We start from the raw sequence: 22,919 nt of genomic DNA, 5'->3' as shown, positions 1-22,919 counted from the left end.
ATTCAAACTGGCAGTTTTGAGTTAATGATTAAAGTCGTACTAATACATCCAACTTTTCTGTAGACTGCCCGTAAATGCCTATATGCGAATTGGCCATGTTATTTATAGTGAAAGTATTTTTATTTTCAGCTTGGTGAGCGAACAGGTTCGTAACAATGCTAAACATGTCCCATAAATTAGCAATGATCTTAAAGTGACAAGATGAAAGTTGAATATAGGTTTACAGCTCCAACGCAGCCTTGTAGTGGGTCAGTCCTGCCCTGTGGGGGAATTGGATTAGGGGATTGTCACCTTGGCTATCAAAGCACATGCACGCGTTTTGACAGTTTACCGCACACATCTACAGCATACCACAGGAGATTTAACTGACCAGTGAACTACTTACGGAACAGTCATGATATAATCCCCACGTATAAAGATTATTGCAGGGAACCATTTCAGATAATTTTTCTCGTTTACATGTGCAAAAAACATTGAATTTTACCAAGTGCTGGTTAAGTTTGTTTGTAACTGTGGTCTGTGTAAAAGTAGAGAACTGGACATTGAAAGAGTTAGTAAAAGCAAACGTTAAAAGTGCTAAATGGAAATGTGGTGTTTTTTTTGTTTTTTTTCCCCTTTCTTTTTTCCCTTCTGCTCATGTTCCTGTTCAGGGCCCAGTACATTCATAAAGAATTTACCATACTGCTAATTTTAGCCTGAGCAGTGAGAACTCCTACACTGCACAAATGTGGGTGAGGGATGGTGGCGATTCGTGCTCAGTCAGGATACAGTACATTAGGGTAGCTTTTTGTGGATACTGAAGTTATAAAATTTGACTGCCTCATTAAACATGAGTGCATGGTTCCAGGATGTAACGAGTTACTCTGAGGTTATGTAAAAAATATCAGAGAGAGGACAGAATGTTTATAGGCTTTGATTTTAAACGTCTGTCATTTTAAAAAAGCTCTTAAACTCCATTGACATGTCACTTCAAAATTGATTTCTTGTTCAAGTAATTGTGCTGGAGTTGCACGTTCAAGGTATTTGTGAGTCATTTGTGTGGTCCATTCGTTCACAGTTGTGGTAAAGTGAAGCACGCAGAAGTGATGAGGCAACGGTTCTGCTGACATTGGTCACAATATTTGCATCGCTCAGGGAAGAAAATGCTGAAAAGACCAGGATTTATGAAATAGGCACCACCAATGCCCTTTTTCAATGCACTGAGGACGTCTCTGCGGTGCAGTTGAGTTTTGTTTTTGCCATTGCAGTAATGTATGCACTGCAGATCTACCATTATACCTCTTGGACAAAGGATTTATTTGTCGCGGTACATTTGCAACCACTGTCAAAATGATGTCGTTGAGACGAATCTTGCGATCAAAGTGCCTATTTTGGTCACACGACAAGAAAATCCCCACCCTGGCTTGGAAAAACCACCTTCTTGCTTGGATTTTTCCCTTGACGCAGTTTCTGCAGGTGGTTTTTGATGTTTGTTTGGATGCGGTGTAGGTTACTAATGTGTGTTTTTTTTCAGGCTGCTGGAAACGCGAAACGCCTCTCAGCCTCTGAAATACAAAAAAAAAAAAAAAAATCATTTTCCAGAGAAAAAGCACAGACAAAACAGCTTAAATTTTCATAAACCAAGAATTATTCAGCGAACACAAACAACATGTGACATCTGGGATTGTCAGTATCTCTAATCCTCTCCTATTTTCTTCTTTCTTTTCCAGACCATGCCCCCCAGATAGCAGTCTCGTCATCTTTTCCACTCCCCCTTTCCCTTGCCCCTTGGCCCCTTCCTCTACATTCCTGGTCCAGCATCACCACTGCCAGCTTCACCCGCGTCGCCACCATGCCTCCCAGGAAGAGGACGCGGGCGGGCCTGGGCTTCCTGTGCTGCTTCGGCAGCAGCGAGCCCCTGGAGATCAACCTAAAGGACACTGTGCCGCTGCAGCTGCTGGAGTTCAGCTCCCCTATGCCACCTGCAGAGGAGCTGCATGCACGCTTCTCTGAACTGGTGGTGAGTAAAGATGCTAATGTCTGCATCTGATTAACAAGCGTTTTGATGTGTCATCTACATCTACTTTTTTAGCTTTTATTTAAACTTGTTTTGCTTTACACTTCTTTCATGCAGTGTATGCACAGATTGAAATAAATGTCTCGTCTTGTCAAATATTATTATTTATTTATTTATTTTTTACTACAGCCTCACTCTATACCTCATGAAATCCCTAAAACACTCCTGAACTGACTTTTTTTTAAAAAAGTTCATCTCAAGTCTGCAGTTATTCTGGTTGATTTTGTACCGTTTTCAACCAAACGTTTTCCTTCCACTCAACTTTCTAATACTTTCACAACGTAGCACTTCTTTAGCAATTGCCTTCTCAGACTTAAACGCCTCATAGAATGTGTCAGTGACCGTCTGCTGTCTTACCCATGATTGTGTTGGCCATAGCGTGGAAATAACATAACATTTCTATATTAAAGCATCTTTATGGGTTCGTGTAATGTTTCTCATTTTCAGAACAACCTGAATTTTGGCTCTAAACCATAATCATCAAAATTAACAGAAAGAAAACACTTGAATCATTGAATCAAATGAACCTTTCTGGGAGGTTTTAATCTCTGTATAGAAAAAAATAATGTGTCATTTGCCATTCACTAAAAGCAGACCAAGCTTCTTCTGTTTGTCCTTTTTGGCTCGCAGCCCGACAGTTTGCGTGTTGCTCATTATCCCGAACAAATAGGATTAGAGGCAGGAATTAAAATGCTCGGGTCTTGTGGAAGTTGTCTTGATGGTTGGCTGAGGCCATTCCCCCAACCCCCCCATCATCAAACTCAGACGAGCATAGTCCACATCCCGTGCACAGATCGCACTTACTGGCAGAAGCTTAGCGTCTGCACCAGAGCCAGATGGGGATCACCGTGTTGACATGTGCCCAGGCTGCGGAGAGAGATCAGGGCACAGCTGTCAGAATGGAGGGCTCTGCGCTGAGTTTCAGCTGCCCTGCATGAACAGGGCTGTTCTGTGTCCGTCCGTTTGCTCAGTTCCTGTCTCCTGATCGCTGTGAGTCTCGTCTGCTCCCATCGTAGCGCCCTCCTCGCTCCCCCTTCGGCCTCAGGTTTCCTGCTTTGTTCTATCCCTCCCAACTTTATGTCTAACTACATGCCTGCAGGACAGCCTCTGGCGGGTCTAACTTTTCAGAGAAAGCTAAAAGTCAATGTCTGCAGGACGTGTTGCCTCTTTTGTCAATTTAAATCCAGGAGATATGCAACACATTATGTATGACACCAATTTTGTAGTGGAGTCCTTCTTTGAGCAGTTGTAAAGTACAAACCTTTAAACTTCAGGAGTTACAGATATTTATTTTCAGTTGAATGGCATGCAATATGGCCATTGCATCGGTCACATCATTATTTGCCTCAATACTTTCTTTAAAGTGGAAGACCCACTGGCCTCACTAATGTCTGATGTGTAAAACAATAGGTTGCTTGTTCACAGGTTTGACACTAGATGACGCATTACTGAAATGTTTTGCATTCAATCGTGTTTTGACATTAACAAAAATAATAATCGTTTAAACAATCAAAGACCATTTTGATCTTTTACCGCCTGCTTGTTATGTGGGAGCATTTAGCCAAATCAGAGCAGCAAGCCCTTGTGGTTGGGAGGACTGAACGACCTGTGGCTTCTTTCAGGCTAAACGTCTCAAATTAAGATGAAAGCAAGACAGATGCCCTGGTGAGAAGAATTAAAGCCGGAATTAGCTGGCACTGATTTATATACTTCCTAGGTTTTTTCCTTTCTTTAACTGAGAAAAGTGAGAAGGTTTAGAATGATCTGAAAACATCTGCGTTTTTGGAACAAAAAACAAAAAAATCCCATACACGAAGGTTACGATCGTTTCTTGCTATAAAGTTTGAAAAAAAAATAAAAAGAGGTTCAAGTTGATTGATAGCCCAGTCCCTCACATCTTTATTCATGTCTGCTTTTTCCGTGACCTATGCATGAACATATTTTATGAAACCAGGGGCTCCTGGGTTCTCGGTGTCTGTTTCACCGACGCAGCCGCTGGCAACATGACACAGTTTTTGACAGGTCATCCAAACACGGGTCCAACCAGACCTCTTAGAGATGGTCATCCTGAGTTCTCTGTTTGTACCTCAGACATAGAGCGGATGTCGGGAGGAGATGGGCAGGAAGGACAGAGAAATGATACATGACATGGTGTTTCCTTGGTAACGGGAGACGGGGATTATTGTTTTGAAAGTCTTTCCTGACTAGGGCAATGGGACTCTGTGGGGTCTTTGGAGAAGGAATGACAGATCTGGGCTAAGAGAAAATGTAAACCACCCACATGTGTCCTCATATGCAAAATGGGTTCTTATTTTACCGTGTCAGAAGGTGACACACTGCACTGTCAGCACGCACCTTATTACATGGCATGCTTCGTGACAAAAAAAAAAGGGATTACTTTACATGGCAAATGCAAATACCTTTTAGTTATTTGGGAATAGCAATGTTCAACTGCATTACTTTGAATGCATTTACATCTTTCTGTCCGTTTTAGAGCGGCTCATGTTTATGGCCACAGGGGTATAAAATCGAGCACCCGGGCATACAGGCTGCTTCTACAAACATACCAAAATATGAATCACTCTTTGAATTCACTTATTTAGTAAGTGGTCTATTCGCTTGTGTGTAGGCCATTTGTGAAATTTCGTTACCACTATTTCTTGGTCAACCTTTGTTGATATCATAGCCACGTGGAAGCGATCAGGGACAACAGCAAAGCACAACGAGGTCAGTAGATGCTGAGGCACATGGTGGTTGTCAAATGTCCAATGGCTGAGCAGGTGTAACCAAACCATACATAAACAGCTTGGTGTCTGGCAATCTGTTTGATGATTCTGGGTTTGGCAGCTAGCAAAGGAAACAGTACCTGCCTGACTGCATTGTGACAAGTGCAAGGCCTGGTGGATGGGGTATTGTTGTGTGGATTTTCTGTCTAGGTTTTGGCCGAGTCCCTTAATGCATCAGCATTCCAAGACATCTGGACAAATTTATGCTCCCAAGGGTTGGGGCTTGGTCATGTCCCCTTCCGATCCCAACATGACTGCGCACCAAGACTCCAAGCTCAGTCCATAAGGACACGAGTTACCTTGCTGTGGAAAAATCTGGGCTGGCCTGCACACAACCCTAGCCTCACACCAACACATCACCACCATTACCGGCCCTTACAAATGCTCACCTGGAAAAATATTTCCATGAATACCTATGCTTTGTGTCGAATAGCCTCAACAGGGATGGTTGAGCCTTTATTGTTGCAAAGTGTGAGCAATTCCAGATTAAAGCTTTTTTATTAAGAATGGGATGTCATTAAAGTTTGCATATGTGTCAATGGTCTCCAAAGACTTAAGACTTAAAACACAATTAAGTTCATGGCATCATAAAAACCAAATGGCATATTTTTTTCCCCTCTACCATTGCATTCTTGCTTATCATGCCAAAGCAATTCTCCAAAGTGAGATTACTCTGAGTGCTGAGATCTTGACCTCGCCATCTCAGACCATCACTTTAAGCAAACATGTCTCCTTTGCTTCTTTCAAAATGCTGGTGTAAGACCTATGGGACTGGTAATGGAGCAAAACTTAACATGTAGTCCCTGTCCTGTAGATCAAAAAATACTGTAGCTGGAAGAACATTAGTGGGATCTATACTTGGTTCTCTTGTGTAAACACTAAACTCAGCTCAACCTGGAGAAAGTGTTAATAATAAACCTGCCGCTGAGTCTGTCATAAACCCAAATAAAAGCCTAGTGAGGACCTGGAAGCAATCGCTGCTGATTCAGACACTGTAAGCATCACTTCAGTTAAACTATACATATTGCATCTGGTAGCAGTTGCCTGTGTTGCTGGTCTGCTTTTCGGATCACAGTGAAGTTTTAGCTTTTTTTCCCAAGAACTTCAAGGCTTGCATGCATAGTTGATATATTCCCCATGTGTGAAATCTGGCGGCGCACCAAAAAACATCAACGGCTTTATTTTTGTTTGTCAGGACCATTCCCCGCTAATACCTTTTTATCATCAAATGAGCAATTGCTCTCACAGTTTGATCATTTCAAGTGGGTTCGCCTGAATAGGCTCAGTCCTTTGGTTCATTTCTCATTGGTGGCAGCTCAGTAAACCAAAATGAACCTTTTTGTTTCTACAAAGCGAAACCAAGTGTGAGGTTGTTCAGGGACAGCTAAGCAGGCATTTACGCGTTGCAGCTGATGACCACGGGTGTTTACGGTGGAAAAATCGGCACATGGCAACAATCTGCTCAGACATTTATAAGGGTGTAAATTCCACATTTTACATTTTTCTATTATTTTTCTATTTTAAATATAATCTTCATAAACTCTGTCACTGATTTCTCACAAACCTAGAAAAGTGGGAGTGTGCGATTTGACCACCTGTGATGATTTGTCGGGAGGATGTAGCGCGCAGAGTATCTGCCAAATTGAGTCGGCTCTACTAGGCCAACATCTGGATCGTACAACGCTGGTCGACACGAGATTAATGTTCGCTCTGCTTTGCTCTCTGCCCTCTTTTTCTCTCGGTCTGTTTTCGTCTTCTCTTTGCTCTCCATCATAATTTAGGACAACCTTAATCCAACCGTTCTGTAGTGGTCCAGCTGGGGTCCAGATGATGAATCATTCACTGTATTGTGGGGCAGTTGACCTTAAGCGGCGTCCACTTTCTGTGCTTTCTCATAAGAAAAATGAAAAAAATGTAGTCCTTAGGGCCGTGATGGTAGCATTAACATTTCTGAAATGAGATGCCAGAAGAATGTTTGAAACATTTTGAAACATAAATCTATCCCCACCGTTCCATGCAGTGTGACTTTCTAGCCGGACACAAATCAAATCTGTTGCATAACGGCAGTGAATGGAAACGTTCTCCTCCCTCCGGGCAATAGGAGTGTGTTTCCTTCCCCGTGCACGCCCTGGGATGCACCCATCTTTCCTTTCTGTTTCCCTCCCTTCCTCCTCTTGCAATTCCAGTTTGCTAATTCTCCCTTCCTAAACGGCTGTAACGCCAGGGCTCACTGTCCTGAGTCAGCCTTATCATGAACGTGGCGAAAGCTTGTTTAGACAAGCGCTGTCTGCTAGGAGCAGCTACCGACTGAATCATCAAAGAGGTTATGACTCATCTGAACGCTTACGAACGAAGTGTGTCTGAGGCTGCAAAGACGAGCAACAGTGCGACGACTTATCTTTCTTTACATCCACTAAAACCTAAGCTTTTTTTTGTTGTTTAAGTCAAAGCCGATGTTCTGCAAAAAAAACATACGACGAGGTCTCGTCAAAGAAGAACGTGAGCAAACTGACTGTATCTTGTTTAAGTCAATAATGGCCGGTCTGGCTTCCTGTGGTCTCCCTGGAGGTCCAATATGACTTCCTGCCTGCTTTTCTCCTGCCTCACTGTCTCACATAGAGACTATAACAGGAAAACTTGTACAGTCCGTGCGTCTTTCCTCCCAACTCATGCTGTAAGACCTAACAGGAGCTAATGACACTGGTATCCACCCTGGAAATGCCACTTCATAGACATGCATGCATCAGGGAGGACGTCACATTCCCCATGTATGTGAAGCCACAAGTATTTCCAGTCCACAGAGACGCTCCTCCTTCAAAGCCCACACCAAGTCGTGCTCTGATTATTCATTCCTCGGGGTCTGTGTTTAGAAATCTGCTTCCATCTTAATTTTGCATGCAACCTTCAGTGTTTTGTACCTGCCAACCTTTCTTTGATCATCTTTTTTACTTTATTAATCGGATTTCTGTCCCATCTAAATGCCACGTAGTACCTGACTTTGTTTTGACATGAGTGACATTGCGCTTTGCATGCGTTTCCTCCTACAGCTCTTGTTTGACTTTGTGTAATTGCACCAAAGTCTAGATTCTCCTAAAGCTGTTTCGCTTTTGAAAGTCGCTGAACTGTACCAATGCCATATCTCCTGAATCGCCGAGGCCCACAAGCATGTGGAAGCAGGAAATTAAGTGATAGAAGACATTAATCTGCAGCAAACATCTCACCTCCACAACCCTTTTTAGAAACCGGTAACATTATTCAGCTGGCAGCTCTGAGGGAAATATGAAATTATCTGGAGGTATGTACTTTTCCCCCATTCTCAAGCAGCAGGTGTAACAATATTAGCTTTGGTTTATGTGATTTCCCGAATGAAACGTGGTGGTGTAAGAAGAAGGGGGCACATTGAGAGGGAGGTTTGCTGCTACAAAGAGGAAAAGTCTTAGGTTTTGTTTTGGAAGAGTGAAGGAATTACCTGTGTTCTGGGGTTTTTTTGCTCGGGTCATGAGGCGATACATGTGATACGGATGTGATATTGGAGCCTGTTTGAAACGCAGGGGGCAAGATGGAGGGGGAGGAAAACTGAGCAACGTTACATAACTAGAGAGCAAAAAGTTCTCCAGCTGCAATTATAAACTACACCCCACCATGTCCTTATCCATAACTTCATGTTTTCCCTTGTTTTCATTTTTAAATGATGACTTGAAATGTTTCAATCTGACAATAATTTAATTATACATGACAGAGTTTGCCAGATACTTCTTTTTTTTCTCACTACTTTGCTATTATTGTATTCTTCTCATTGATACCTTATATAATCCCAAGTGTTTATACACTCTTTCCTTATGCGATTCCTCTAAAACAGTTAATGTATCCTCCATCTGATATTTGTTTTCCACTTTAAACGTGACATTTATCCTGCCTGTTTCAACTAAATAGCAAAAACACTTAAAAGCAAAGCATTCAGTCTTTTGAAGTTCACACCTGCCTTCGGATTTACTGATGTTCAGCTGTCCCAGCTGGATTTTCCTCGCATTTACTCATTTGCACCAGAAGGATCCAATTTTTCAAAGATGTCAGTCAGAAGTAGAAAGTGAAACTTCAGGCTTTCACATATGACAGCATCACCAGAATAAAACTGAAGGTTTGGATCTAGCCAGAGTTCTGGACAAAATGCCATTGAAAATATTAAGGGTTTGCCCTGCAGAGTCTGAATAAGCGATATTTTCACAATGAGGGAGAACTTTCCAAAGGTCGAGCTGAGCCAAGCCAAGATGGGGCATGTGGATAAACTGTCACACAAGACAGAAAGCTAAAAATGAATCAAAAGTAGCTTCAATAGATTCAAAAATGTTTGCGTTGATGTATGTCTACGTTTTTTACATCTGTCCGACTAAGGGACTTGTTGAATGTGAATAGTACAGAGTGAACAAATTAACCAGTGGAAAATGTTGAGAAATTCTATGTTAGGGACAGATTTTTTTTCTTTTCATCGCAGAAAAAAAAAATCCATAAAAGTACCTTGTTGAGTTTAGCCATTGGAACAAAAGCTTTTTCATTTTATATTTGAAGAAATGTGGATACTTCATTGTCTACAGCAAGTGTGTGAACAAGATTGAGAGGATCTCAAAGCAGTTGACTTGGCCTGCCAATGTTACTGACAAAAAAATCCTTTAATGAATTATAATGGTTTTAAAAACCAACAGGTTTACTGTCTATTTTTCTTCTACCTCAGCTGATTTTTAAAGGAAAAGCAGAAACCTTTATTAATGGGTATGAAAAGTATTCATGTAAATTGTGATTTCTTTTGGACAAAGTGGTAATCAGAATATAGGGAACATGAAATAAATGCAATAATAAAACGTAATAATAAAATAATATGCAGCATTTGGGAAATGCCTTGTTTGCGGCCATGTTGTTTTTAGCACAACAGAACTGAAGCAAACTGAGCAGGCGCTTAATCAACGAACTCCAATCTTTCTGTGTTCTTTTCAGACTGATAGTGTTGAAATTAATGTATGTGGAGACGTTTCCATGCTTTAAATTTAATAAAAATCTCTCACATTGTCTGGGACGGGTTTTATATATATATATATATATATATATATATATATATATATATATATATATATATAGAAGGTTGCAACATCCTCGCCGTGTTATTTTCAGTGTCCAGCTCTCACATTGCTTCCCAGCATGTGAAGCGTCCTAATGAAGAGGCCTTAGTAGTCGCGAGAGGGAGAATGCACACTGCATGGATAAGATGCTGGGCTCCCCTCCCATCTGGTCCAAATCCAGAGGTCTCATTCTCACAGATTCTCACAGGCTCACAGAGTGTAGCTCTTCCAAAGAGCATCAGATCTGACTGTGGGGCTCTGACCCTGCGACCGGGCAACGGGCCAGAGATGAGCCGAGTACGGGGAGAGAGAGAGCTGTGCTCGACAACAAAATCTGTTGATACTAAAGGACACTGTGACAGAGCTTAAATAGTCAGCTACCACGCCATGGCAAGTTTACCCTTGATCTTTAGATTGTTTAAATCTGAGCGTGAGTCGCTGAAATCCTGCTGTTGAAATGAAAAAAAAAAATGCTCCAACCAAAGATTCTAAAGATTCTTTGTGGTTCCTGGCTGTGTTATACCCCATTTTAAATTCACACCCCTCAGATATTTTTCCTCTCTACCAAAGCCACAGCAACGCTTCTGCTGGTTATCCCATTGAAAGGAATGGGCCAGGGATGATGTCATTCTTCGCAGTGTCAAATTCTCTGGATTTGGGCAGCCCGAGCCTCCCCTGTCCAGCAGAGTTGTTGAAAACAAACTCTGGTCAGAATAAAGGGCCCCCCCCCCCCCCCCATCTCTGTCACCAATGGCCATCTTCATTCTGTGCTTCCTTGGAGGCCCACCGCCCATGGCTGACGTCATGGTATCAAAACCATTATGAGGAGATTAGTTTGAGTGTAGCACAAATCTCGAGCACTAAAGCTGCTCCTCCTCTTTCATCTTGCTTCTAGTCCCATCAGTTTTCACATCCACTCTTCACTGTTTTTTTAAATGCATCTCTCTCTCTCTGTCTGTCTGTTATTTGACTCCCCTCTGGTCTGATTTGTCCATCTTTGTTTTCCAAACTTTGCTTTGCCTGCCTGGCATGCAGAGACTCATTTCCAGGGCTCATATGCATTTCAAAAGGTGCAGGGGGCTCCTTGTGCTAACACGAAGAATTGAGCCGAGCCATCGGGGGAATTTTAAAATGCTCCTGTGCAGTTTGTGGTAATAGTTCTCTGCCAGACCATCAAAGCTCACCGTGTAAACCTGATTTCTCCTGGTTAGTTCCCATTACCACACCTTCTGCTTCCATGTCTTTACCTGTAAACAAACCATTTTCTTGCCATGTACGTAAAGAATACCATTTGTGTTTATTCTTTGTTGCAGTGGAATACTTTTATGAACTAGGAAAACAATTTTTGATTTAAAAATTCTTAGATTTTGTATAATTTAAATTGTTGTCTACATTTACCGGTCAGTTCATTGAGTACACCTACCTAGAACGGAGTTGGACCCCCCACGTTTATCTTCAGAAAAGCCTTTATGGGATTCATTTAGGCTGTCATGTTGTTCAGCCCAAACTTTCAGCCCACCTTCTGAACTTTGCAGCTGAAATCCAGACTGATTAAAAAAGGGAAGCAATTTCCAGTTTATTATTCTTTAATATAGGCAACACAATCTTGGAGCAACAGTTTCACGTTTTTAGCTAATATTGGCCTTCTATCATCTCCAACAAGCCCTTTTTTCTGGTGACAGTAACAAGGAGTTTCCAACCCGTCAACTGCATGGACACTGGATATTGTTTCAGCTTTTCTGACCATTCTCTGTAAACACACAAGATTGTTTATGTGTAAATCCCAGCAGTACTAGGTCATGTTTAAAGTCACTTAAATCCCTTTCTTCTCTATTCAGATTTTCATTTTGAGCTTCAGGAGGTTAATTTACCATTTCTAGATGCTTAAATGCATTGAGTTGCAACTATCAGGTAATGCTAATTGAGAACTTATGTTAACTAGCAACTTAACAGCTATACCAACTAAAGTGAATATATATTATAATCCCAAAATTTTGTATTGTGCTCTATTCCCATTTATTTTGGTTCTAAACCCCATTTGGGCCAATTGCCCCAGGTATGGGCAACAGATGAATGGGTGGATGGATTCCCCACTGAAAGTGACTTTGTGCTTGTGTGGCTAATATTTACTTTTCTTACTTCCACCGTTTCTTACAGTAGATTATAAGTAGAGAACGAAAAACTGCTTTTTATTGTCTGCTGTCAAAATGGGAACAACGCGTTTTCCTGATGGGTACAAATTGAGGCATTGTGGTACAAAATGTACTCTAGCATACAAACCCTTTTTTTTTTTTTACCTGAAAAGGCTCATTATGGGGGGGGGGGCTGCCAAAGTACAAAATGACAACCACCGGTACCCAGACTTGACTAATCCACTGATCTGTCTCTTGTAAAATGTTTTCTATTACTTGGATGAAAAATACATATGCATGACAGTGGTTCCTTTCTCTGTGCCGCAGCTTTTCTCTATTACGGTTTTCTGCACATTTCTTCATCATGGACAGAAATGAAGGCTGTGTGGGTTAAGCTTCTCTCGTTGTTGTTGCAGGATGAACTGGACTTGACTGACAAGAACAGAGAGGCCATGTTTGCGCTGCCCGATGAGAAGAAATGGCAGATCTATTGCAGCAAGAAGAAGGTGAGTTGGCCTCTGTTGTGCTTTATCGTATGTACATCAGCTCTGATCCTCTGGCTGGCCTTCTGTTGACTGGCTGCCTGAAGCCACAGTTTAGAGCTGAATGTCAACCTTTAGTGAAGGGGGAAAAAATGCATCCCCTTACGGTTTTGCATTAGCTCAACCGCACAGCCGGCCCACGCTCCTGCTTCTAATTTCTTCTTTGACATCAACATGTGCGCGTATTACTTTGTTGTTATAGGGTGCAATTGTTTTTGCAAGCTGCAGTGGGATTGTGGCAGGATTGAAGAGCCCATTTTGTGCAGATAACCATACTCTCATCGTTGAGCATTTACCTCAAACTGCTAAAGTATTGGGATCATACCCATCACAACTGGGGAATGTTTTCTTTAGCCCTCTGTTTAACCCCCTTTTCTTGCAGGAAAACATCCCAATTACCTTCGGTCTCTCTCCACAAGAACTCTGGTCCCACTTTGTGGTTAAACATCTAAAGCAAAAGCATTGTGCTCGAAGTAGGATGACGATTCTTTGTCAGACCTCTTTCTCATTAGTAAAAATCCATTGGGTCTGTTTGATTATTTGCTCTCTAGGTTAAATGCAGGACAAGGTTCAGCTTTCCGAGGCTCAGCTTGGCCTGGTGTGATATGCTCCAACAAGCCATTTTTTTTTTAGGAGAGCAAACACAGGGGCCATTTTTTAATTCACAAGAACGCAAGTACGGATTTGCGTTCTCGTTAAGTCCGTTCTTGGCAAGAACACAAAAAGTCTTGAGGAGAATGGGAGCACACAGAACGTATCTCTGTGTATTGGAACAGAAGCATACTCGTGTAGTCGTGACATCAGCACACGCACAGCTCGTCTGGACCTGCATTTCACCTCCTGTTATTAGTAGTCTTTAGGTGATGATAAATCATTACTTATATTGGTCATAAATTAAATAACTGTATGAATAATGTATTCTTTGTTGACCGGGAGAGGTAATATTTTGTGTTACATAAATTATAATTTAAGTTCTTTAGCCTTTTTTTGACATACAAAACTATTTATACATATTTAATTGAAAACATTGAAAACAGTAATGTTTTTAATATCCTAAAAACTATCTAAAGACGTACTTTTGAAGAACAACAGCAGCAGAAAAGCGAATTTTTAACTTACCACTGTGAGCTCTGTTTATGCTGTCCTGAATCAAGCTGCGGCCGCGGTGCATTCTGGGAAAGCGGTCTGAAGAATGCACAAGTCTGCTCTGATGCACGTTCGATAAAAATGGCTGGGCGAGAACAACATCTGGGGATTTGGTCCGTTCTCGGTCTGGGGCGTTCCTGGTGTTTGGAACAGTGCTGTGGCTGAGGCTGATGACGTTCCACAAGCACACGAGAACGCTCAAGTACGCATATTGAGAACCGGTCTGGGATTCTGTGTGCGTCGTCACATGTTTGTGTGCACCTGCATGTGCTCTGACCTGGATTGGATTACGATATATGAAACAAAAGGGGTCAGCAAAGGTTAGGGATGTTTAGAGGGATGTCAGTGCAAAGACAGAAACTGAAATATAAGCAGGAGTAATGCACAGGAAAAAATACAATTTGATGATGAGCTGCTGTGCCTTCAGATGCTCTGCGCTGCATCACAAGAGGATTGGACTCTTGGCCAGTTTCACATTTGCACACACAAACCTGCAGTATATTTCAATAAAACTCCTGTATCAGTTATTGAATAACTCACTAAGGCAACCACAGACATTTATGAGGACTGTCTGAGCTGTAGCAGAAGGTAGTGGAAACAAAGTTTTGGCAGCAGCCTGGGCACTTTGGAGCTGTGTGCGTCTAAGCCAGGTTCATAGCTAGGACATATTAGTTTGTCATTCCACCGCCATCTCTCCCAGTCAGAAATCATTTCCTCTGCAAAGTTTTGTGTCCAGGCCAGAAAACGAGGAGCAAAACCAGGGTGACGGTGAACAGCGGAAAGCCGGAGGAAAATCCAAACAAACCCCTCATTCATTGAGCGAGCCGTTGTAATGGAGAATGGGAGAGAGAGAGAGAGAGAGAGAGAGAGAGAGAGAGAGAGAGAGAAAACAACTGGGGTGCAACAGGAGATAAAAATCTGCCTCTGTGTATGTTTGTGCAGCCAGGAAGACATGAATACTGCCCTCACAAGCACAGCCTCAGACAAACATAAAAAATAAAATCACGCATGCAGTCGGACGGAAAATGAACCCTTGCAGGTTATGCAGAAACAACACATAAGGGCACCATGCTGCACATTCTGTGCAACGGAGGTGCACAGAATGAGCGCATGACAGCAATTTGAATGGAGTGCAGTGTTTCCCTCGGGGCCGTCCTGTTAGAGATGAACACTGGTTGTCTTGTTTGCTCCAGTGAAGCGACGGCTCCAGTTGTTGTGGTTAGACAAATCTTTGAGGTGGGAACAAAGAAAATCTATCGTGATCCCACTGCAAAACAAACTACACAACGCATTTATTGGAAAACTATGAGCACATTCCAGCTTAACTTAGTCACATTTTAGTGAGCTCCATAAATAGTTTTTATTTGAAATAATGAAATGGTAATAACTTCAAACATTTAACACACTCTTTCGTGTTCTACAGATGTTGATGTGTAGAACTGCACAAAGATATTCTCCCAGATCACTTGATTAGAAATGTTTGTACACTTGCTTACTGTGGCAATTATCCACTTAGCCAGTGACAATGCAGCAGTGCTTCATAAACTTCTGCTTGATTCAAATCAAGTGATTCAGTTTAACTTCAGTCCAAACATAAGCATGAGGAAAGTAATGAACCTAAAATAAATTAGGTGACAGAGGCTGAAAGCTCAGAAGGCTTTGCTGTGCTTCTTTCGGCCTTCCTGCTGTCTGCAATTCTTGCTTTGTCTTAAACTCCTATGCAGCCCGAATGCATTATTATATAAATAATAGTTCCTTTAAATAGTATCTTACATGTCTGCTTCCTCTGACTTTAAACATTCTGTTAATGCAGTTTCAACTACCTTTAAGCCTCCTTTACTCAGTAACAACTTCCAACGAATTTGGTACTTTTATGGGTACCAACCGAATTCCATCAGTACCTAGTCACGTAAAATCAAACGGTACCGTGTTTCGGTACCTAAACGCATCATTGTGATACTGAGGGAGTGGAAGAGCAGGCAATTGTCCATGCCGGACATGAATATAGCTTTGTATGCCCAAGAGCGAAATTGCATCAGTATCTTCTGGTCCAGTCAACAAAGCAAGCAAGGCTGATGGAAAGCGCTCAAAGGTACCGCTCTACTTTTCAAAACATGCTGCAAATTACGCACGGTGCAATATTTGTGACGTGAAGTGCAAGGCTAGCGGCGGGACAAACACCTGGTCACTGCTGGTCAGACCACAGTAACTTTTTTCCCAAAAATCACCTAGTGACAAATTGAGCGACTTTCTTATTGGCAACTTCACGTGAAGGAACCAATCATTCTGCAGTTATTGTATTGAGGCTGCAGCGAGTGCTTCAGTGAGCTCCTTCTCACTTCCTTAAGTGCTGTCTAACATAGGGCTGGGCAATTAATTGCATTTACAATATAATCACAATTTTAAAAAATGCGACTTCCAAATCGCTGTGGTATGCATTTTCTGGCTATGTAACAATTAATGGATAAGACACGTCTATTAGGTGTCAATAATGTGTTCAAAGTGGGTTTGCCTCCACATGGAAGGAAAGAGAGTTGCAGCAGTGAAATAATCAAATTGTATTACTTGTTTCAGAGTATAAATAGTCATACTTTTTTTACCTTAGACTTTCAGGAACCTCACCATAGCATTAAGTACCAGTCATACTGTTCAAACTTGCAATTGTGGTTGAAATATATCGCTATTTAGATTTTTGGCAAAATCGTACAGCCCTAGTCTCAGACAGCAGCAGCTGCTTCATCCTGAAAGCCGCCTGTGTCGGTTCAAATGTGAAAGGAATCATTCCTTAATCTTCAGCTTTTAGATAGCCACAGAGATCTTGTGAGATCTAAGATGTTAATTATAATGAGGACCTACATTAATTGAGATTGTACCGCGGTCTGGGTGAATACTCAATTCTGATTGGCTGCTGGGTGTCTGTTAAAGAGTGATTATAGGACACCTAAAAAAGAAGTTCCAGTCAAATGGCCTGATTGTTCGAAATTATTGCGCTGGCTCAAACGGCAAGACAGTTGACAGTTAAAGTTACACTTTCTAGATTCTATGGCCAGAGCTGATTACCTTGGCAATGTGTCACAACTACAGATATTAGATAGTTCTCTCAGCCGCTTCTTGTGAAAATCTTACACTTTTTACCGTGGAAAAACCATTAGAGTATTAATAACTGATTTAATATTTCTTTCTTTCATAAGTGATATAAGCGGGATAATGCCCTTCGAGGAGTCCATTATCAGAAAATAATGGACTTTGCGGAAGCACGCCTCCGCGTCATCCATTAATTTCTGATAATGGACACGTCGTCGGGCGTTATCCCTTACGTATTCACCATTAAACTATTGACCTTTTGTCTTTCATGAGCCAATACAACCAGCTCCTATCTCTGCGACATCCGGAAGAGCTGGTTCTGTTAGTAAGTCAGTGAGTCATATAAAGATTGCACACCTGCCTCATGTTGATGTAGAGATGCCATCAGTTTGGCCTCTGTATGAGAGCATCACATTTGCCCCTGTGAGGCTGTGAATACTTGTTTTTTTTCACTATGACGGAGTCGCCTGCAGGAAGAGAACACGATGTAACATCTATTAGGTCTTTATAATCGTCCAGCGCTGGAAGCCGAACAGTATCTCCTGATTCTCATTAGTCGCGCTGCAGTGACACACGAACACACACTTGTGTTTTCAGGCCATGATCACACAGCATATCCCCGACCAAACTACAACCACATTTCTAAAACACTGGGGGCGCTTCAAAACTTTAAATAATACAAAGAAAACTAAGTCAAACTTTAAAACAACTTTTTTTTCCTTCTAAAAATACTTTGTGTACTCTGCCAGAAGCATAATTTTGAAAATGTTTGACCGATTTAAAAAAAAAAATAAATAAATAAAAAATAAAAAGGCGAGCTTAAAGGCATACTATGCAACATTTTTCAGTTAATTAATGTGTTCCATACCGTTTTGGATGATTAAATGAGTCATTTCAGGTCGAACAAAGGTTTTCTAGGCCGCCCTGGTGGTCCGTGGGGGAAATACCGTACTTGCAAGAGTCTTGCAAGTCTCGTGCAAGACCGCGAGAGTCGGTCTTGCTTTACAGCGAGAACTCCATGTGTTTTTGCCCTGCCATTCACTATATGATAAAACTAAAAATTGTGCTTTAATCAAAGTGAAAAATTGGCTGGACTAAGGGGGATTTACAGTAGGCAGTTGCCGGAGCATCTGACATTCCGTCAATATCACGAGGGAAGGTCATCTGATAACTTACCAATGCAGTAGACGGCATTAGCAGCAGTTGATAGAGTTGGGTTGGTGCTGAATTGTGAGTTTGCATAAAAATTGGTCTCATCATGCAGTTGCCAGGAATGAGGAGCATATGCATGTTGCATTGGCTCTATGTTGACCCAATAATTATGTGAGTGGAGCTACTCTAAGAAGGCTTTGGTTGCTCAAACAGACCACACCAATATAGAAAAGTTATACCATACACCAGTAATTATACCTTGATATCTGAGTCTTTTGAATGTGGCCCTGTTTTCTAGACAAATTCCATCCAACAGATACTGTGTTCACTGTCCCATGCATGAGTTACCCATAATGCTAGAGCTGCACTAGGAGAGGTGTCATGGTGGTGAGGTATGGACTCATGAAGAGTGACTTTCTGTCATGCTCTTTGCTCTGCGTTACCATGGAGGACCTGCGTGTGTGAATGGCAGCCCTGAAGGGCGAGAATCAATGCTGCCAGTCTTACGAAGGGACTCCTAGAATCATGGCGTTTGGAGCCAACAGTGTTTGACTTCACGTCGCTTCTGATTGGGATTTGCGCTGTACTGAAACAGTGAAAGGCTACAGCAGTGACATCCAGTGTTTTTTAAAGTCAGGCCCCCTGCTGAGACCTCTTTTTTTTTTTTGTATAAGACATCCTGGTTAGGAAGATGCACACAAATGTGTAGACAGAGATCTGAGACCTGGGATTATATTTCCAGTTTTTGTAAATCTTTGACCCGTCAATAAAGGGATATTATTAAGCAGATTTGATTTAAAAACTATTTTCTTCCTAACCCGTCGTGACATGAGTGGCCATTAATTATCCATATTAGGAGCAGAGGCAACATCACAGCATGTGTGTGAGAGAGAAGTCACTTTAAGGCAGATTTACAAATATAACATGGAGGCAAATTTGTTTAGAATGCTATTCTAAACTGTTTTTAGTATACTGTATTGATAATTAACATAATTAGCTAAACTGCCAGTTGGCTATATGTAGACCCTCACCTGCAGATTCCTCTTTTTCATGACGGCTCATTTCAGACTGAGGTTGATTTTAAATATGGTCCATACACTGATTTAAAAAAATAAATAAATAAAAAAATAAGCTTTCCAACTGGTTGGTGTCTGATCAGGGTCAATCAAGATGGAAAAAACTTGATTTCTGTCATCAGCCAGTTTCTCATGGATTACTAAACTGGTCCTACTTTGGTATTTCGGTCTGCTCCAGCCCAGTGCGGATCTGCCAGATTTTAAAAAGGCTTTGAGTTCACTTTCTAACTAAGAGGATCAAATGGTTTTTAGAGCGCCATTCCACACTGATTTGCTGCTTGTATCCAGACCAACACGGGGCTCCGACACCCGGCGTGTATTGGAGCGTCGCTTTCAAATCCTGTATCTAAGTTGAACTCATGTTGTCATTAAGCACATGACTTTTCTAATGGATGCAAGTTTATTACATTTCCAAACAAAATATTTATTTTGTTCAAAGTGATTACATTTTGTTTTATTTCTGTGGATTATAAATACACAAGTTTAAAAAAAAAAAAGTTCTAAATTTCCTTTTAATTTCCTGTATACGGCCCAGAAGCATACCTCACATTATCCTACATCTCAAATACCCATCAGAAATGCCATTACGTAACACAAGCTGCCTGTTTTTACAGCATGAAGCTACACAGGGAAATCTCAGAAAACTGTAGCAACTCATGTCTTCAATTATGATGGCACATGGGCTTTATCCCATCGCTCACTGTGATCCATAGTAAAATCATATACCTTCAGAAAACCTTAACGTTTTCTATCTGCAAAAACAAAGAGAAAAAAAAAATAAATGGTAAGTGTAGCACAACCTTTAGGGATTCAATATCCTGTCCAATTCCTACCTCCCTGGGTGAGTCCCCCTGGTTTCAGCGGATAAATTCAATATTATTATCTTGATGCTGAATAATCTGCCTCAGACGTAAAATGTGAACTCTTTACTTTTCTATACCCTGTGCAAAGAAATCAGTCTGATAAACCTCCTTCGTCACATCTTTTTTTTTTCGATTGAGGTTTATGGGGGGGAAAAAAAGTTTTAAAGTTGTATGAGCATATTTCTTTTTTATAATATACAAGAAATCAAAATATGTTGATATACTCTTGAATAGCATATCTCTGACTTCAATTTAAAATAGTTCATGGGTAAATTGCTTTTAAAGGCAGACTATTACAATTTCCTGCAAAACAAACCTAAATATGCATTAGTAGTGATGCATCAAACAGAATATTAGTTGACGGACTTTGTTTTGACTTTAGTAAAAATTAAATATAGGTTAGTGACATATGCTTTGATAGATAACAAAAGAGGAGAGTCTTATTTCTTTATATGAATTAGAGCTGCACTTTAAATCAAATGATATTCATCACTTTAATATGACTGTGGGAAATATCATGACTGCAAAGGACTGCTTGGATGCAATATTTGGTGGCGTAGTATATTTCAGGTGCTGTGCATTCACATTGTGCATGCCGGTTTATGTTCGGCCAGTTGAGCTCTCCTCAGCCTTGTTGTCCAAACATGAGGAGATAGACCAAGATAGACCAAGATGCTTGGGCTCAGAGTGGTGGAGACATGATGATGATGATGATGATGATGGTAAAGAAAGTGAAGAGTGAGGAAGCTGTTGACAGCAACTGTTTTTGTGATTGCAATATTGAGCAGTGATTATGCAAGTGAAGATTTTTCCTAATATTCATCATCCCTTATCTGGATCAAGGCAGCTGCAGCACAAAAATGTGTTATAATCCTCAAAAAGAAATATAAAATCAGCAGGTCAAGCATGCAAGAAAATTGTAGTTTTGGATCCTCCAGGAAAAGTTTGATTGGTGCATCTCAATATTTTAGTTATTGAGAGTTCACTTGCTGCTTTTTGTTAGTGTCCTTAATATTGTGGACCTCTCATGAGGGTCCCAACGTTGGTTAGTGTTCAGTGTACAGTGTTTGGGCCTGTCTGAGCATTTAGACCGCATCCCTATCAGAGAAGGCTTTGCTTATTCTAGCAAAGCAATAGCCAATCATTGGTAGCACAGGTTACAAGGTCTTCGGTGTTTCATTTATTCTTTCTCTTTCTTGCTGGGGCTCTCAGGATTGCATCCTTCATCCTGAAGGTCTCTGCTTTACCTCTGAAATCCCCCTTGGGCCTCTCTGAGAACATTGGATCAGAATCTGAGGGAATCGGTCCAATCCCACGGCGAAACTGGAGCCCTCCGGGGAACAAGTTGGCACGTCTCACAGAGTTAATGTAGATCTCTGGTCTTTTACACAGCTGAACGAACGACTGTGCCCGCTTGGCTTCCAAAGCTGGAAAACCTACTGTTGTAAAGAACATCTGTATGATTATGTTCTTCTTTAGAGGTGTCCGGGGTATTATATTATTTCTATGTAATTTCCTCACTCGCTGGTCATCTAAAAAGCCAGACCATTTCCTAGAGTCAGCCAAACTGTAAAATCTTTCCCCATTTCAAAGTCCTTTTTGTTCAATGTGGCCAGCTGAGCAGTTGGAATTTCACCTCCTGTTGCTCCTCGAGTCGTGTCTCGAAAGCTATATGTGCACCACATTTCTCCAGGCTGCGAGCTCAATTATTTGTCAGCGAAACCTCCGAGGGGGTTCCGAATGTTTAAGACAGCTTGTTACATGACAGCGGGGAAGCAGGAGTTTGTAATTTCATCTTTTCTTTCAGCAGGTGCCTCTGCAAACACAATAGCCTGCCAAACAGACAGGGAAATATGCCTGGACGCTGGCCTAAGCCAGGTATTCGGGTCTTCAGGGGCGCAATATTTTCCTCAGCAGATGGTTGTAATAAGCGAAACACCTTACAGATATATATACCTGATATGCTGTTGGGGATTCCTGTCTTTCTTTGCCTCGTCTCACGCTGTAAATCATATTTATTGTCAGCAGACATAAGGAATGTGGGCTGAAAGTGTGTAATTGTTGCAGGAGAGTGACAGGGTTGACCCTAAACTGCTGCGGCCGGGCGCACCAAAAACACTTCAGGCTTGTGGAAGAACATCAGCTGCAACTCACGTTTGTACAAACAGCTGGAAGCGGATTGTTACATACCCTTTTGTAAAAAGACGTAACCTTTACTGCCTGAAAACTTCCTTGTTTTTGGTCAGTTAGGATTACCAGAATTATTTAAATTTTTCAAAATTGCAGAATAATGAGAGGGATATTTTCAGAGCTGTTTCTTAAGAGCGATTTAAGATTAATAAGGTTTCATTGATTTAGATCGTGGCTGCACAGTGGGACAGTGGGTAGCGCTTTTTCCATGTAGCAAGAAGGTCCTGGGTTCAAGTCCAACCCTGGGTCTTTCTGCACGGAATTTGCATGTTCTCCCTGTGCATGCATGGGTTTTCTCCGGGTACTCCAGCTTCCTTCCACAGTCCAGAAACATGACTGTTAGGTTAATTGGCCTCCATAAATTCTCCTTAGGTGTGGGTGTGTGCGAAAATGGTTGTTTGTCTCCGTGTTGCCCTGCGATAGACTGCCGACCTGTCCAGGATGTACCCCGCTTCTCGCCCAATGACAGCTGGAGATAGGCACCAGCAACCCCTCGCGACCCCACAAGGGATAGACGTGTTAGAAAATGGATGGATGGATGATTTAGATTGTAATACCTTTTTAAATACTTTTGGAAAACAGTTTGGCAAAGCCTAGATGACGGTTGTGCTGCTCTGTGAGCTTCTTTGAGATTAATTCACAACATTGGGGTTAAACAGAGACGCACCTGTGGGTGTATTTGAAGGCAACACATCAAACACTTCCTTCATGACAAAATGAAAAGAAATCAGCCAACCTATCAGACGAGCGGCGAACCTCCACCAGTCAGATTCGTCCTTAA

General features: G+C 41.5%; 1 protein-coding gene across 5 annotated transcripts in view; it reads left to right on the top strand.

Moving 5' to 3' along the window:
• The window catches only part of daam2 (dishevelled associated activator of morphogenesis 2), a 128,721-nt gene that overhangs the window by 44,174 nt on the left and 61,628 nt on the right, over positions 1-22,919 (top strand). For all 5 annotated transcript variants that reach the window (XM_012881858.3, XM_036132856.1, XM_036132854.1 and 2 more), the window contains exons 2-3: positions 1,710-1,999; positions 12,502-12,591. In XM_012881858.3, coding sequence (XP_012737312.2) covers positions 1,710-1,999; positions 12,502-12,591 — 380 coding nt within the window. The remainder of the gene's footprint in view (positions 1-1,709; positions 2,000-12,501; positions 12,592-22,919) is intronic.

The sequence above is a fragment of the Fundulus heteroclitus genome, unplaced genomic scaffold, assembly GCF_011125445.2.
Source record: "Fundulus heteroclitus isolate FHET01 unplaced genomic scaffold, MU-UCD_Fhet_4.1 scaffold_55, whole genome shotgun sequence".
NCBI classification, from domain to species: domain Eukaryota; kingdom Metazoa; phylum Chordata; class Actinopteri; order Cyprinodontiformes; family Fundulidae; genus Fundulus; species Fundulus heteroclitus.
Note: the sequence above shows the minus strand (reverse complement) of the source record. Positions and strands in the feature narration are given on the sequence as shown.